The 17,375-nt window shown below is 41.6% G+C and overlaps 1 protein-coding gene across 3 annotated transcripts in view; it reads left to right on the top strand.

The window, feature by feature from the left end:
* The window catches only part of SFMBT2 (Scm like with four mbt domains 2), a 273,183-nt gene that overhangs the window by 145,455 nt on the left and 110,353 nt on the right, over positions 1 to 17,375 (top strand). For all 3 annotated transcript variants that reach the window (XM_056573248.1, XM_056573247.1, XM_056573250.1), the window contains 5 exons: positions 255 to 343; positions 4,982 to 5,228; positions 11,099 to 11,196; positions 12,409 to 12,510; positions 17,171 to 17,318. In XM_056573248.1, the coding sequence (XP_056429223.1) occupies positions 255 to 343; positions 4,982 to 5,228; positions 11,099 to 11,196; positions 12,409 to 12,510; positions 17,171 to 17,318 (684 nt within the window). The remainder of the gene's footprint in view (positions 1 to 254; positions 344 to 4,981; positions 5,229 to 11,098; positions 11,197 to 12,408; positions 12,511 to 17,170; positions 17,319 to 17,375) is intronic.

The following is a 17,375-nucleotide window of genomic DNA, read 5'->3' as shown; positions in this document are numbered from 1 at the left end:
CATTGGGTGCATTGGGTGTTTGTGTTTTATAGCTTAGAACAATGGGCTCCAACTGCTTTTCAGCTGTTGTAAAACTGCAACTCCCAGCATGCAGGGAACCCAAATTATTGTTGGAAATCAGAGACATTTAATAGTATATTTCAACAACAAAAAATTCCAAATTTATGCGTCACGAGAAAAAGTCTGTAATATTTACAAAGATGAATATACCTATACAGTATATTGTTAGACTAACAAGAGCGATTTCTTTTTAGGAATAAAAGAGAAATGTACAGACTGGGCCGAGTTCCTCATTCATGATCTGACTGGCTCCAGGACGGCACCAGCAAAGCTTCTAGAGGGAGTAAGTAATTCTTTTTGTAATGTATTATTTATGTATTGATTTTTTTTTTGTCTCTAAATTAAGTTTGTGTGAGTATTTGAGAAACAGAATTATATTTAAAAGCATTCAATAACTTATATAGATCATGCATAATTCAATGGCTGAGCTAGGTAAAGCAGTAATAAATGTTATATTCTTTAGATTAGATATACAGCCAGCAAACATGGATTTTTATTTTGTGAACCATGTCATCTTAAAGATAAAATCTAGCTTCCCATAACAGTTACAAAGTTAGGCTATTTTCACTCTGCAAATTTATTCCTGCCATTACACCCTCTTGGGATAGGGCATTTAATAATTTTACTACTCTAGCAGTAAAGAACTCTTTCCTGTATTGATGTCTAAAACACCTTCTTTGTTTTACCCACACAGATATTTATACATGGCTTTATTTTTCAGTTCCTTAGGAAATAAAATGTTTGTTATTCTTAAAGGGTACCTTTCATAAAAAAAAAAACTTTTGATATATTATCGATTAATGTATGCAGAAGAACTTTCCAATAACATGTTATAGAAAAAATATGCATTTTTCTATTTAATTTTCCACTTTGAAAAAATGACCACTAGGGGTCTCCCTACCAGTCCTTTTTTATAGATTTCAGACTCATGCTGGAGTCCTAAATCTCAGACTGCAGCCGGGACACAGACAGACTTAAGGGGTTAAGGGTTAAATATTTCTCCGTTTGAAGGTCTTTTCTAAAAGAAAGATGGTTATGTTGAGTAGAAATGAGAAAGATTTCAAGATGTGGATGTTTTAGTATCCACATGAAACAGTAACCCTTTCCATTCCCATGTGTATGATATATACATATAAATATATACAGTATATATACTAAGACAGTGGAAGACTAGATCGTCCGTTAAGTGGAGATAACCTTTAGGATAAGAAAGCAAAAAATAAATGGAGCCTGGGAAATTCACACAAGTTATTTATACAACAAGGAAATTCCCTGCTGAAACTTTGTTACCAATTATTAGTCTCAAATGTCTCCATAAAATGTGTTTACCCTTGAAATGAATCTTATGTAATAAGATAATATAATGCTTCATTAACAAAGAATAAGGAAAACAGACCTAATGGAGAGCTACTGTACGAAGCAGCAGGACAGGCAGTTGTCAGGGAAACCGATTAGGATCTATGAACTCCTCTACATTTGGTTTTCAGGTTCTGCTTGTAAAGTGTGTTAAAAGGGGTCATCAGAGCACAATGAATGACTGTTATTAAAACTCTCACCGCACCTCGCTGAATGGGTTTTAGGACTATTTCCACTGCATTATGCACTTCAACAAAGAGCTTTAAATACAACTATCCTCAAAATGAATATCCACAGTCATTACATAATCATTTTTATTAGACAAAGTGAACAATATAACACTTCAATATATGTATTGCTGCTATAAATCACAATAGAAGTAAACAAGATAATAAATATTCTGCAGTAACATATTTCTTCATAGTTATGTACATGTGATCCTTGTAGCTTTACTTCTATTTATATACAGCCAACATGTTTCACAGCACTTTACATTCAGGGAAAGCAGATAAAATAAACATCTTTATACAATGAAGCAGTACAGCTGGCCATACATATGGGATTGTTATAGTACTGGGAGGCTAAGTTCCCCATCTCCCACATTAACCTACCATAGACATATTATTTGAATAGGTTAAAGGATAAAACCAAATGACAGATGCCTCTGGCATGATTTACCCATTAAGGGTACGTTCACATGTACAGGATCCTGTCCAGATTTGATGCGCAGGATTAGTAACTGCCGATTAGACGCTGTGTTCAGTCATTTAGTTTACATTGAAATCTGCAGCAGAAAATCCTGTGCATCAAATCTGCGTATGTGTGAACATACCCTAAGGGTACATTCATACAAGCGGACCCACAGCATATTTTATGCTGTGTATCCACCGCTGAAGGACCGCTGCATGGTGGCTTTACATATACCTGCTCGAAGTGGCAATGCACCGCTATGAGCAGACACACTGAAGCGATGTGCGAGTCGCTGCGCATGCACGGTGTACTCGCACACATCACGGCCGCCCCCACCCCCCTGTTCCATGAGCAAGGCAGAGAATTGCTGCGATATGCGAGTATACGGTGTAACTCGCACATCGCAGTGTGTCTGCTCATAGAGGCATATTGCCGCTCCTAGCAGGCACATGTAAAGCCTCCATGCAGGGGTCCTTCAGCAGCAGATCCGCCGCATAAAATATGCTGTGGGTCTGCTCTTGTGAACATACCCTAAAGGTTGGACAAGTTAAACTCAATTGTTTTTCCAACCCTGGAGAAAAGATGGGCAGTTGCAGTAGGCATTAGAAACATCTGCACACATTTTAGCTATTGGTATATAGATTAAAGGGGTATTCCTAACTTGCAAAGTGAATCTCTTTGGAGCTTCCAGACATTGCAAAACTCAGCGCTCAGCAATGTTCTGAACCTGCATTCGGGAACTGTTTTCCTCCATTCTTATGATTAGTAGTTGGACCCACAAGAACCAGCTTGTTATCCCCTATTCTGGGTGGATAATTTATAAGTTGTGAATACCCCTTTAAGTACTGTTATTTGGTGATGCAACTGTATTTTGTACTTTGTTGCTACGTGTACGGTGTCCATATTAGGACATTGTCATTCGTCAGACGTAACTCCATCCTCCATCAGGTGAAATGGCGTCCTGCCTCCTCCCTCGGACCAATCGCCGTCAGTAGTCAGCCGCAACTCCGTCCTCTGTCAGGTGAAACGGCATCCCGCCTCCTCCATCGGGCCAATCGCCGTCAGTCATCAGCCGCAACTCCGTCCTCCGTCATGTGAAATGGCATCCCGCCTCCTCCCTCACACAAATCACCGTCCTCCTTCAGCCACAACTCCATCCTCCCTCATCCGAAACTCCCTCATCCAAAACGCAATCATGCCTCAGATTATTCTCCCTCAGACGCAACTTCCTGCCGCATAGCAGAGCCAACGCTGCATAGCATGTATAGCAGAGTCAAAACTGTGAAACTTGCAGGTGTATACTATAGACACTACATGTGCTACAGTCTGTATAGCAGAGCCGACATTGAATAGCATGTACAGCAGAACCCGTATAGCAGAGAGCCAACACTGACTCGGCTCTGATACACGGCAGGGAAGTTTTTCATCTGAGTGATAACGGATAGAGATGAGCGAACTTACAGTAAATTCGATTCGTCACAAACTTCTCGGCTCGGAAGTTGATGACTTATCCTGCGTAAATTAGTTCAGCCTTCAGGTGCTCCGGTGGGCTGGAAAAGGTGGATACATTCCTAGGAAAGAGACTTTAGGATGACAAAGGAGGGACGAGGGAGTTGCGGCTGACGCCTGATGGAGATTGGTCCGAGGGAGGAGGCGGGACGCCGTTTCACCTAACTGAGGACGGAGTTACGTCTGACGACTGTCGATGTCCTAAAATGGATGCTGTATACGTGGATGTATAGGTTAATATATAAAAAAAACACAATGATCATTATATACACTGATCAGCCTAAACACATTGTGTATGTTTTCCTCATGTCATCAAAACAGCTCTGTCTTATCAAGGTATTGACTCCTTACACCCAATAAAGGTGTCCTGTGACCTGTGAGTTATATGGTGTGGCCTACATGGATTGGATTTAATTTTCCATTACATCCCGCAAATGCTGCTTAGATTGAGATTTGAACGGTTTATCATATCCAAAAATATTTTGCAGTGTACATGGTAATGCTGAAAGAGGCCAATATCATCAGTCAATGCACTTATCATGGCAGGGTTTACATGATCTGAAACATTGTTGAGACTAATGGTAGGCCTGTCAGGAACAAATGTTCTTTTAGCAGAACTTGGTCAGGGTGCTATACATCTTCTGCCATCTTGCTTTCCCTTCAAAGTGCATCCTGGTGATAACTCATTCCCAGGTAAGGGACAAATATGCACCTGATGGTCCACATGATTCAAGAAATCAAGATTCTTAAGCCCAGGCCATCTTCTTCCATTGCACCATAATCCAGTTCTCATGCTTACGTGCCATTTGTAGGTGTTTCTACTTGAGAAAAGTAGTCCATACTCTGTCCATATGCAGTCCATGTGCTGTAAGATGCTATGCTCTATTTGTTTTAGCACTTTCCATCATAGCCAGAATTGACCTTTTTAGAAATTATCCTTGTGCACCCATTACCTTGTTGCCAGTTTACTGGTTGTCCTTCCTTGGACCAATATTGGTAGGTAATAACTAAGCACTGTATTCTGGGAAGATATTACAAGACCTGGTGTCTTGCAATTCTCTGACCCTGTTGTTTTGTCATTAAAATCTGGTATTTGTCAAAGTTTCTCAGAGCCAAACACTTGTCTGTTTTGAGGCTTCCAACACATCAAGTTCAAGAACTAAAAGTTCACTCATTTTAATATATCACACCCTATGACAGATGCCTGTTGTGAAGAGCTATTCAATGTTACTTACTTCACTACATCTTTTCATTTAAGTGTTATGACTGATCTTTATATATCTATATACCATTCCCAAGTTTAATCTACATGTGACACCTTTAATGTTTCTTTATTAAAGCTATGCTTTTATTTCTTTTCAAAAAGCCTCTTCGTGGAAAGGCCCCTGTAGACCTCATTACAGTTGATTCACTCATAGAGCTGCAAGACTCCCAGAATCCCTTCCAATATTGGATAGTCAGTGTGGTAGAAAATGTTGGAGGAAGATTACGACTGCGCTATGTTGGCTTGGAAGAGTCAGATTCGTGTGATCAGTGGTTATTTTACTTGGATTGCAGACTTCGACCTGTTGGTTGGTGTCAAGAAAATCAGTGCAGAATGGAACCACCCTTAGGTATGTGCTAACAAAGTCTTATTGCAAACTTCATCTGCATTATATTTATTTTTTTCAAATGCAACAATTAGAAAGAGCGCTTCGGCACAGCCACCACAAAATTCAGAGCAAATGGAACACAAGTATGCAGGTGCAAGACAGTTCACGTGACCCCTTAGACGGGGTGCTCAGTCCGGAGACATTGAATAATAACGTTCATGAAAAGCGGAAAGACGGCACTCACCAGACTGCAGGGATAAGTGAGATTTATTCATGCTACCAACGGATTACAGCATGGGGAGATGAGGGGGACACCACGGGGTTATAGCTATTTCGTGCGCTGGGCGCACTTCAACAGACCCCTCCCCCACTGTCGTCAATACCGGTATAAATACACCTGGTAGTGACGTCAGTGGGCGTATGTTCACAAAACCGTGAAACACCTAAAAAATATATATAATAAAGTGAAATATAAATATATAAACAAGGTGTATGGAGGTTAAAAACATACTACAAAACACAGTGTGAGATTTATTACAAGATTAAATAAACACCCTCAGGTCCACTTTATCATGTAAACCTGCCGGGCCCTGCGCACGCATGCGCAGGATCCAGGCAGTTTCTTTCTGTAATAATGCCTTCCTTCTGTCACCGCCGGCGACAGGTTGAATCTTTTCAATGCCGAAGAACTTCAGAAAAGAGGTATCTCCTCCATGTTCATCATTCATATGTTGAATAACTCTGGGACAGCCTTATAAAGTTTTAATCGATCTGATGTGTTCATGGAATCGCGTGTGCATGGGGCGTATAGTGCTTCCGACATAGAAACGGCGGCATGCACACTCGACTCCGTAAACTACATGATCGGTCCTACATGTGATCAGATCTCTGACCACGATTTCTATGCCACCCATACAAAAGTTTTTTCTTTTTTTTTAGATGGGTACACCAATTACAGTTACCGCAACGATAGTTACCCACCGTGGCGGACCCACTCAGCCAATCCGATGTCTTATTTTTCTCAGAAAGAAATCTACAATTGGTAAGGACATTACTTACATTTTTTACCTTTCTAAATGCTACCACTGGTTTTTCTTTTGTAATTTCTGCTAGAAGGGGGTCTTTTTGGAGTAACGGCCAGTTATCATTTATTGCTTTTTTGATTACATTAGCTTGGGGGCTAAAATCAAACACAAAAAGAAAAGATTATTGGTGTCCGGATCAGAAGAACTCTTATTCTTTTTCTTTTTCAACAATCTACTCCGATCTTGTGAGGCAGCTCTTATAAAGGCTGTATCAATCACCTCTTGTGAGTACCCTCGCAACGAGAGTCTCTGTGCCAGTTCTTTTGCCTGTATCTCAAAGCCTTCATTCAAACTGTTTATTCGCCGCAGGCGTAAAAATTGGCCATACGGTACTGCGGTTTTGACATGAGTCGGATGATAGCTTTGGCATTCCCCCAAGGTGGGTTTTCTAAAGCCCCTGGAATGTAGTTTCCCATTATCTGGCTTCACTACCACATCCAGAAACTCTAATTCTGTTTTGCTGATTTTAAATGTGAATTTTAAATTCATATTATTGTCATTAATGTAATTGACAAAATCCGTGAAGCTCTCACCTGTCCCCCGTCAGACGATGAAAACATCGTCCACAAAACGGTGGTAAGTTCCAATTGACTTGCGGTGCGGATTCCTTGCGGAAAAAACATAGTTTTTCTCAAAAACCGCAACAAACAGATTAGCGAGGGTACAGGCCACAGAAGTCCCCATGGCCATCCCGCTAATCTGCTTGTACCACACCTGGTCAAATTGGAATGAGTTACTGGTGAGGATGAGGGTGAGAGCCTCACAGATAAAGTCAATACACATGGGGCTTTTGTTAGATTTTAGCAAGACGTCTTTAATACATTGTACACTGAGTTCTTGAGGGATATTGACATAAAGACTCTCTATGTAGATGGACGCCAACAGAGAGTCTTCATACCAAGGGACTTTCTCAATGTGGTTGAGGAAGTCGTTGGTATCCCTAACCAAAGCATGCACATGATCAAGTAAAGGATGTAATAGCCAGTCGATAAATTTTGACAATGGCTCCATGATGGATCCCACCCCGGACACGATAGGGCGTCCGGGGGGGGGGGGGGGGGGGGTTAGGGAAATCAAACGTCTTGTGCACCTTTGGCAAAAAATACCAACAGGGCCAGTTTGGGGAATAATTTGTTTGCCGTTTTATTACTCAGGATTCCTTTTTCTACGTATACCCTTAGGAGGGTCTGGAGCTTGGAAGTGTATTTTTGGGTAGGATTATTTTTCAATGTTTCATAGTTCATAAGGATTTTTAAATTGCCGTAAGGCTTCAGAAATGTAGTAGCTCTCACTCATAAGCACTATGTTGCCCTTTTTATCGGATTTATTAAAAACCACCCCTCTCAAAGCCCTCAACTGTTTGAGGGCAGTCATTTCTTCTGGGGGTAAGTTTGGGGGATCACCCGGATACTTGAGAGCCTTGACGTCTCCCAACACTCTGTACTGGAAGAAGTCAAGGCTACTCCCTGGCACCACCGGGGGGCAAAAGATAGACTTCACACCCCCCCGAGAACACCGCACCCAAGCCTTCCCCCAAACCTGTGGGACCTATATCAGTTGAGGGCTTTGAGCGGGGTGGTTTTTAAAAAATCCGATAAAGGGGGCAATATAGTGCTTATGAGTGAGAGCTACTACATTTCTGAAGCCTTACGGCAATTAAAAAATCCCAGCAATTATGAAACATTGAAAAATAATCCTACCCAAAAATACACTTCCAAGCTCCAGACCCTCCTAAGGGTATACGTAGAAAAAGGAATCCTGAGTAATAAAACGGCAAACAAATCATTCCCCAAACACCCAAACTGGCCCTGTTGGTATTTTTTGCCAAAGGTGCACAAAACGTTGGATTCCCCCCCGGAAGCCCTATCGTGTCCGGGGTGGGATCCATCATGGAGCCATTGTCAAAATTTATCGACTGGCTATAACATCCTTTACTTGATGATGTGCATGCTTTGGTTAGGGATACCAATGACTTCCTCAACCACATTGAGGATGTCCCTTGGTATGAAGACTCTCTGTTGGCGTCCATCGACATAGAGAGTCTTTATGCCAATATCCCTCAAGAACTCAGTGTACAATGTATTAAAGACGTCTTGCTAAAATCTAACAAAAGCCCCATGTGTATTGACTTTATCTGTGAGGCTCTCACCCTCATCCTCACCAGTAACTCATTCCAATTTGACCAGGTGTGGTACAAGCAGATTAGCAGGTGGCCATGGGGACTCCTGTGGCCTGTACCCTCGCTAATCTGTTTGTTGCGGTTTTTGAGAAAAACTATGTTTTTTCCGTAAGGAATCCGCACCGCAAGTCAATTGGAACTTACCACCGTTTTGTGGGGTCGGGTGAGAGCTTCACGGATTTTGTCAATTACATTAATGACAATAATATGAATTTAAAATTCACATTTAAAATCAGCAAAACAGAATTAGAGTTTCTGGATGTGGTAGTGAAGCCATATAATGGGAAACTACATTCCAGGGGCTTTAGAAAACCCACTGCGGGGAACGCCCTCCTCCAGTTCCAAAGCTATCATCCGACTCATGTCAAAACCGCAGTACCGTATGGCCAATTTTTACGCCTGCGGTGAATAAACAGTTCGGATGAAGGCTTTGAGATACAGGCAAAAGAACTGGCACGAAGACTCTCGTTGCGAGGGTACCCACAAGAGGTGATTGATACAGCCTTTATAAGAGCTGCCTCACAAGATCGGAGTAGATTGTTGAAAAAGAAAAAGAATAAGACTTCCTCTGATCCGGACACCAATAATCATTTCTCTTTTGTGTTTGATTTTAGCCCCCAAGCTAATGTAATCAAAAAAGCAATAAATGATAACTGGCCGTTACTCCAAAAAGACCCCCTTCTAGCAGAAATTACAAAAGAAAAACCAGTGGTAGCATTTAGAAAGGTAAAAAATGTAAGTAATGTCCTTACCAATTGTAGATTTCTTTCTGAGAAAAATAAAACATTGGATTGGCTGAGTGGGTCCGCCCTGCTAGGTAACTATCGTTGCGGTAACTGTAATTGGTGTACCCATCTAAAAAAAAGGAAAAAACTTTTGTATGGGTGGCATAGAAATCGTGGTCATAGATCTGATCACATGTAGGACCGATCATGTAGTTTACGGAGTCGAGTGTCCATGCGGCCGTTTCTATGTCGGAAGCACTATACGCCCCATGCACACATGATTCCGTGAACACATCAGATCGATTAAAACTTTAAAAGGCTGTCCCAGAGTTATTCAACATATGAATGACGAACATGGAGGAGATACCTCTTTTCTGAAGTTCTTCGGCATTGAAAAGATTCAACCTGTCGCCGGCGGTGACAGAAGGAGGAAATTATTACAGAAAGAAACTGCGCAGGGCCCGGCAGGTTTAAATGATAAAGTGGACCTGAGTGTGTTTATTTAATCTTGTAATAAATCTCACACTGTGTTTTGTAGTATGTTTTTAACCTCCATACACCTTGTTTATATATTTATATTTCACTCTATTATATATATTTTTTAGGTGTTTCACGGTTTTATGAACATACCCCCACTGACGTCACTGCCAGGTATATTTATACCTGTACTGACGACAGTGGGGGAGGGGTCTGTTGAAGTGCTCCCAGCGCACTAAATAGCTATAACCCCGTGGTGTCCCCCTCATCTCCCCATGCTGTAATCCGTTGGTAGCACAAATAAATCTCACTGATCCCTGCAGTCTGGTGAGTGCAGTCTTTCCGCTTTTCATGAAACATATTTATTTTTTTCTTTGTATTTTATGTTTACAAATCTTGTAGTAGAATCATAATGGATACACCTCAATAAACCACAACTCTAATAGATGCTTTTGGCTGACGCACAAGTGTTTGTATGAATGTATGCTGATTGCTTGGCCTTTTACACAGGAAAGGATCGGGAAAGAATGTTCTTATGAATCTTCTTTTGTCTTATAATTGTCAAGTATAAAAGGGCCTTAAACCACTAAGAAGACTCGCTAGTACAATAACTGAGATGCAGATTGAATGCATTTTATGACCATCGCCTGAAATATTTTTTAGAAATGTAGTTTTACATTGGAATTTAAATAATGTCATATAAGATATGGACAAAAACAATTGCTAAAATGATCATGCATATCATGCATACATGCTTTAACCATTATATGTGAAATTACATATCCTTTATGATCTAAGATCTAATTTTTTAATCTAAAAACATTGTTTTTTCTATTGTTGGCTCAAAACCAAATCATGTGAAATGACTTATCTACTTTGTATAGTTTAAAATATGTTCCCATTCTTTGTCAAAAACTAGAAGCGAATGGTCTGCTATTAGTGGTTTTGGTCAGGAAACAAGTCATTATTGCATATGCTTATTCTGATATATATGGCTAAACATTAAAGTTTGGTAAGTAGGTTATCTATTCTGCAAATGGTACTGCTTGAAATGACTAGAAATGAAAGTCTGTAGAAATGCTGCTTGTTGATTTCCCAATTTGTCCTCTGAAGTGGTCAAGTGTAGGTGCTATAACCATTATCTAGGGCACTATAGTGGACTGATTTTTTTCATTTGGAACAGTAGTTGGTTAGTACAATATGTAGAACAAAATAGCAGGTAGAAATTACTAAGAAACATTGTGTAGGTCATGGTAAAGACAAATATTGGGACACCAAACATTTTCCTTTGTAGGCTCTAGTAGCATAAGATGAACCCTGAAGATATTTTGTTTACATTTTGTTCTATTATACTGTATATAATAATTTACTGTGTAGTGTTGTTTATCAATATTTATAATATTTTGTGTATTTATAACACTTTAGATCTTTATCCACTCAAAAGTATGTCAGAATGGAAAAGCGCCCTTGAAAAGTCCCTGGTAGATGCTGCAAGAAGTCCTCTTCCAGTCGAAGTTTTTAAAGTAAGAATAAGCTTGGGTTACAAAACTTTAATATATATTTTTTTTTATTTCAAAATATTCACAAATATTTCATTTACAATACATCAAATATCTCAGCTCAGTTTTTCATCTTTTATGGTATAGAGTAGGGATCGACCGATATCGTTTTTTTAGGGCCTATACCGATAATCTGTGGAGGTTAGGGCCGATAGCCGATAACTTATACCGATATTCCGGTATAAGTTATCGGCTATTTAACCCCCTGCGACACCGCTGCAGATCATTGATTTAAAGCGGGCGCTTTAAATCAATGATCTGCTGTGGCTTTTGCGGGGCCATAGACCGCCACCACCACCCGCTTCTCTCCCCTACCTGCCAGGGTGCTCCGGGCCATCCATCCATCCTTGCTGTAGTGTCCGGGGGTGTTCCGGGTGGAGGGTGGTCCGGTCCGGGCTGTCCTTCTTCTCCGGCGGTCCTCTTCTCCACTCCGGGCAGGCTCCGGCCTAGTACGCTGCATAGACATCGCTGCGCAGTGATGCCCGTGCGCAGAGACTCACCTGACATCACGGCGTAGCGGCGTCTATGCAGCGTACTAGGCCGGAGCCTGCCCGGAGTGGAGAAGAAGGCCGTGTTAGAAGAAGGACAGCCCGGACCGGACCACCCTCCACCCGGAACGCCCCCGGACACTACATGAAGGAAGGATGGCCTGGACCACCCCCATTACGGGTAAGTTAAATTTTTTTTTTGACTCGGAGGGTGGGGGAGGGGCCCGACCGGTATAGCGGTATGAGAAAAAATCCATACCGGTATACCGCCTAGCATCACGGTGGGGGGTGCGGTGGGTCGAGGGGGTGGCGGTCGCGGTGCGGTGGGGGCGGAGCGGGGAGCGGGGCATTATCGGCTTATCGGCAAGATAATTGCCGATACCGATAATGCCCAAAATCGTGATTATCGGCCGATAATATCGGCCTTACCGATAATCGGTCGATCCCTAGTATAGAGTTTGGTAACATAAAACAAGTTTTCATGTTGAAAAGAATATTCATTCACAGCTTAGGAAACCTCATTTTCTTGGGCCTCTTTCTGTCATCTCTTAAAGAACATGAACTTACTGAAGTTTAGTACTGAAAGCAGTAAATATAGGTGAAACATAAACTCAGTTTCACATGAATATACATTTGTTTCCTTACTAGATAAATTCTAGTAACATGTTTTTTTGGCCTTTTTATGAAGGATCATGCAGACCTAAGACCCCATTCATTCACTGTTGGCATGAAGGTAGAGGCAGTAGACCCAACTGAGCCTTCTCATATTCGTCCTGCAACTATCACTAAGGTAAGTACCATTCTCAGTCTGTAATGGCTGGTGTAACTGCTCATCGGAGCCTGTATGAGCTGCATCTAAGCTGGTTACTGTAGAATAATAAAAGGGATGTACATTTGAAAATGGTATAAAATGTATTTGTCTATTTTCCATATAGACTTCCTCTATGTAGTCTCCCAATCTAAGATTTCCCTTATACTTAATAAAGAGAATGTACTAATAATAGCTTGCCCCCTTACGAAACATATCTTTTTAACAGTATGTTATACTTATTTTCAAAATAGGGATTTTAATTGCAGCACATACTGTAATGTATAAGCAGAAGACGATAATGGTAACAGGGATTTACTTCCTTGTCCCACATACATATCACATGTTATTTACAAACTTGGATTCAGTGGCTTTCAAGGGTTATAGAACAGAATCAGGATGCAGCTGCAGCTCGTATCGTATGATGATTCAGAATGACTAAAAAGTAATACTTTCAAGGGTCACTTTCAGGGTTAAGAAGTCACAACAGGAAAATCTTGATTATGAACAAGCATTGATTTTATATTTAAACTTTTGTCGTGGAGGCCTGGAAAAGGGTATCATTTAATGTAGAAACCTACCATTTATTTTCATACACTGGCTTTTTACCACGGATAATGGTAAATCAGTTATATATTGCACTGATCTTAAAATTAGCAGCGGGAACCCTTAGTGTTGGAAAAACTTTCCTATATGTCACTCACATATTTTTCAACTCAGGGATCTTCTATCAGGTCAAATCTATACTCTAGATCAAAATTGACAGTTTTCTTTTTGAGTGGTAAAATGTAATTTGCAAGAAAGTGAATGTCCATAGATACTCTGTCTATCACCATATAGTGCTTCATGCAATACTGTCCACTAAGAGCAATTTTACTTAGGTAGAATCAGGGTTGCATCAGACACAGGAACCTTAAAGGGGTACTCCCCTCAACATCTTATCCCCTATCGCAAGCATAGGGGATAAGATGACTGATCGTGGGGGTCTGGCCGCAGAACCCCAGTCATCTGGTGCACGGAGCAAACTCCACTCCGTGGCGGATGATGGGCGACCACAGCTGTCACGCCCCCTCCATTCATGTCTATGGGAGGAGGCGTGATGACTATGTGCTAGCTGACCCTTTCCATAGACATGAATGGTGGAGGTGTGGGGTGACGTGTATTCAGAACACTGCAGTGCTTGCCCAGAGATCATGCAGGGTCCCAGCGGCCAGACCCATGTGATCAGACATCTTATCCCTTATCCTTTGGAGAGTTACCCTTTAACCCCTTAAGGGCATAGGGTTTACGGGTAGGCCCTGACATCCCGGTAGTTAAGGACACAGGGTGTACCTGTACGCCCGTGGGAATTTGAGTCTCCGTTGCATGCCGGAAAATCGTTCAGCAGGTATCCCATGACAATGCCCAGGGGGATCAAGAGACCCCCCCCCATATCGGTGATGAATTCACACCGGCGATCTGCAGCGATTATGGTCATAAGGAATTAGAATTAGAAGGTGATCGTCGGTTTACTATTCACCGCCAATAACTTCCTGTAGCTAAGGGGAGGTGGCGATCCCGTCACCTCCCCAGGAGCGCTGTTATTGATCGTCCGACCAACAGCAGCCGGCAGAGAAGGGACCCCCCCCCTGCCAAAATCTGTGCCCCTCAGGGCTGAGGTGCTGCTGTGTAGTGCAGGGTGAGATTCATAGTTAAAGGACAGGTAGGAGGTTTAAAAAAAAAAAAAAAAAAAAGGGAATACAAATCCCCCCCCACCCCCTAATAGGTCCTCAAGGGTCCAATGCATATTTTGCAGTGCAACCTGGGCCCTATTAGGCATTCAGGGTGCTGCATTTGGCCCCCCTCCCCTTTTTTGCAGCTTTTTTTTTTTTATAATAATGGTGTGTGATTTATAATCACACACTGTTATATATAAAAGTTACATCAAACACACACTACACACTTCAACGACCAAGTGTAAGGCAGTACTGCCTAAAAAAACCAAGTGTCAGGCAGTACTGGAGCAGGGACATCTTCTACCAGACTCACTCTACGGCATGGCCATGGCACGAGGACAATTCAAGGCCATTTGGAAAGTTTTAAGGGGAGACTCATCTTCCGCCACTATATTCCCTCGAAGCGGGCGCGGTATGGCGTGAGACTCTACAAACTTGAGAGTACCTCCGGGTACACTTGCAAGTTTAAAGTAGAGTAAATGAGGGACAAGATTCCCATATTGAACCCCCAGAATGTCCCCCCACTTGGGACCTTGTGCACTCATTGCTGGACAAGGGTTACCATGTGTACGTGGACAACTTTTATACCAGCATCCCTCTGTTCACATCCCTTGCCGCCAGATCCACGTCCACTTGTGGGACCATGCGGAAGAACCAGAGAGGCCTCCCTCTAAATTTTGTTCAGACACCTAACTCCCGTGCCCTCACCCATGAAAACCTGTTGCTGGTCAGGTATAAGGATAAGAGGAATTTCCTTATGCTGACCACAATTCATAGTAACGGCAGCTCACTTGTCCCTGTGCGAGGTACCACAACAACGGTCCTCAAGCCTGATTTTAATCTGGACTACAATCAGTATATAGGGGGGAGTTGATCTCTCTGATCAAGTCCTCAAGCCATACATGGCCATGCAGAAAACACGGGTATGGTACAAAAAAGTTGCGGTCCACTTAGTACAGGTTGCCATGTACAACTCTTTTGTACTGTCCCAGGGACATTCCTCCAGTTCCAAGAAGAAGTCCTAAAGGCCCTGATCTTTGTCGAACGGGAAAGAGCAGATTGGAGTTCCCAAGGAACTGGAAATATAGGTGCCAGGATCATCCCAGGCCAATACTTTCCAGGTGAGGTCCCCCACACTGGAAAGAAGGGACAATCCCAGAAAAAATGCAGAGTGTGTCACAAGAGGGGGATACGGAAGGACACCACCACTCAATGTGACACTTGCCCTGATCGTCCGGGCCTCTGCATTAAAAACTGCTTCAGGGAGTATCACACTTCCATGCAGTACTAAATTTTCTATTTTCATTTTCCATAATTTCACCCCAATGTACCAAGTCCAGAGGACATTCCAAATTTTAACCCCATAAACCACTAAATTGCCCCAAAAACTCTTATAAAAAAAAACAAAAAAAAAAAACCTGATAAGACCTCTGAGGTATTTTTTTTTCTCTGGGTCATGAGTCACTATTGTCGGGGACTTTTTATATGCTGCCTCAAATGCGCAGCGCTCTCTCTCCACCTGAGCAGGGTGCGCATTTGAGGCAACAGGTTAGGGACGGCCACACACATCACATTCCCAGAATGATGATTCAGAGCATAGGGGTGGGCGTAGTTTTTAGTTTTGGCTATGCTCTGGGTTATCATTCTGGGAACATAACCTATTTTATTATTTTACGGCCCACCATACCCCGCTTTAGTAACTTAGTGTACCCCATGTAATGCTCCTTAAGGGGGGATCCCACTGTTCTGGCTCCATAGGCAGCTATGTAAATGCTCAAGGCCCCTGACTGCGCTCCTGCTCTTTTGAGACCTGGTGTGCACCCGCAGAGCAGTTTACATCCAAATGTGAGGTATGTCCTTACTCCAAAGAAATGTATTTACAAGTTTACTGTGACATTTTCTCCTATTACCACTTGTAAAAATGAAAAATTTGGGGTAACCCCAGCATTTTAGTGTAAAAAAATATTTTTCTTTTCACATCCCAATTTAATGAACATTTATCAAACACCTGTGGGGTGTTAAGGCTCACTGCACCCCTTGTTAAGTTCCTTGAGGGTGTAGTTTCCAAAATAGTTATGCCATGTGTTTTTTTTTTGTTTGCTGTTCTGGCACCATAGGGGCTTCCTAAATGCAACATGCCCCCTAAAAACCATTTCAGCAAAATTTGCTTTCCAAAGGCCAAATGTGACTCCTTTTCTTCTGAGCATTGTAGTTCGCCCGCAGTGCACTTGACCTCCACACATGGGGTATTTCCATACTCAGAAGAGATGGGGTTGCAAATTTTGGGGGGCATGTTCTCCTATTACCCCTAAATGTAAAATTTGGGTGAAAACCTGCATTTTAGTGGGAAAAAAAATCTTAAAAAAATAAACTTAAAAAAAACTTTAAAAAATAAGTCGTGAAACACCTGTTGGGTGTTAAGGCTCACTGTACCCCAGCATTTTAGTGTAAAAAAAATCTAACTTTTTCTTTTTAAATCCCACTTTAATGAACATTTATCAAACACCTGTGGGGTGTTAAGGCTCACTGTACCCCTTGTTACGTTACTTGAGGGGTTTAGTTTCCAAAATAGTATGCCATGTGTTTTTTTTTGTTTGTTTTTTTGTTGTTCTGGCACCATAGGGGCTTCCTAAATGCGACATGCCCCCCAAAAATCATTTCAGCAAAATTTGCTTTCCAAAAGCCAAATGTGACTCCTCTTCTGAGCATTGTAGTGTGCCAGGAGAGCACTTGACATCCACACATGGGGATTTTATATACTTGTTATATTTATATTTCAGGTTTTTATAGTTATTTGTTCCCAAGAAACATATTTTGTTATGGACTATATAAATGCTAGGCAATGATGATGATAAAGCAGATAATATAAAGCTACAACTGATCATATTTTATTAATACAATGCCTCTGACTTTATTTTTTATTGCAGGTGTTTAACAACATATACTTCCTAGTAACCATTGATGACCTGAGGCCAGAAGCTAGAAATATGTCAATGCTTTGTCATGTTGATTCCCTGGGACTCCTACCCATACAATGGTGTCTTATAAACGGAGTTAATCTAACACCTCCTAAAGGTCTGTAATGCCTTCTATTAGACTGTATATTTATACACTATAAGTAACAGTATTTTC

This window comes from Hyla sarda, chromosome 4 (assembly GCF_029499605.1).
Source record: "Hyla sarda isolate aHylSar1 chromosome 4, aHylSar1.hap1, whole genome shotgun sequence".
NCBI lineage: Eukaryota > Metazoa > Chordata > Amphibia > Anura > Hylidae > Hyla > Hyla sarda.
This window is presented reverse-complemented; position numbering and strand designations above follow the sequence as displayed.